This window comes from Corapipo altera, unplaced genomic scaffold (genome assembly GCF_003945725.1).
Source record: "Corapipo altera isolate COAL_440 unplaced genomic scaffold, ASM394572v1 58239, whole genome shotgun sequence".
In the NCBI taxonomy this organism is placed as follows: domain Eukaryota; kingdom Metazoa; phylum Chordata; class Aves; order Passeriformes; family Pipridae; genus Corapipo; species Corapipo altera.
In genome coordinates, this window is record NW_020886612.1 from 372 (window position 1) to 1,376 (window position 1,005).

Genomic DNA, 1,005 nt, shown 5'->3' on the forward strand with positions numbered 1-1,005 from the left:
CTGACTCCTTGGTAGTGCATTTGGTGACATTTGACACATTGATTTCTTTAAGAAATGGAGTTGCTTTCTCATCCAGGTCTGTCTTAACTGTTCCCTGTCCTTTCCTTTTTTGAACAGGTCCTAGGCTAAGAAGCAGCAAATGTCCAAGAGCAGCTCCCTCACCCAGTTCCTCCTCCTGGCATTCTCAGACAGGCGGGAGCTGCAGCTCCTGCACTTCTGGCTCTTCCTGGCCATCTCCCTGGCTGCCCTCCTGGCCAACGGCCTCATCCTCAGTGCCGTAGCCTGCGACCACCACCTGCACACCCCCATGGGCTTCTTCCTGCTCAACCTCTCCCTCACAGACCTGGGCTGCATCTGCACCACTGTCCCCAAAGCCATGCACAATTCCCTCTGGGACTCCACAACCATCTCCTATATGGGATGTGCTGCACAGCTCTTTTTCTTTTTCCTCTTCATCTTAGCAGAGTTTTATCTCCTCACCACCATGTGCTACGACCGCTACGTTGCCATCTGCAAACCCCTGCACTATGGGACCCTCCTGGGCAGCAGAGCTTGTGCCCACATGGCAGCAGCTGCCTGGGTCACTGGCTTTCTCAATGCTCTGCTGCACACAGCCAATACATTTTCCCTGCCCCTGTGCCAGGGCAATGCCCTGAGCCAGTTCTTCTGTGAAATCCCACACATCCTCAAGCTCTCCTGCTCACATTCAGGCTACCTCAGGGAAATTGGGCTCATTGGGGTTACTGCCAGTTTATCATTTAGTTGTTTCATTTTCATTGTTTTCTCCTATGTGCAGATCTTCAGGGCTGTGCTGAGGATCCCCTCTGAGGAGGGACGGCACAAAGCCTTTTCCACCTGCCTCCCTCACCTGACCGTGGTCTCCCTGTTTGTCAGTACTGCTACATTTGCCTACCTGAAGCCTCCCTCCATCTCCTCCCCATCCCTGGACCTGATTGTGTCAGTTCTGTACTCGGTGGTGCCTCCATCACTGAACCCCCTCATCTA

The 1,005-nt window shown here is 53.4% G+C and overlaps 1 protein-coding gene across 1 annotated transcript; it reads left to right on the top strand.

The window, feature by feature from the left end:
• Positions 1-415: 415 nt before the first annotated feature.
• On the top strand, positions 416-1,003 carry LOC113941271 (olfactory receptor 14J1-like; the record flags this gene model as incomplete). Its single annotated transcript, XM_027632430.1, has 1 exon — positions 416-1,003. A coding segment is annotated over one exon (588 nt), but the record flags the coding sequence as incomplete, so codon positions are not given.
• Positions 1,004-1,005: the final 2 nt, after the last annotated feature.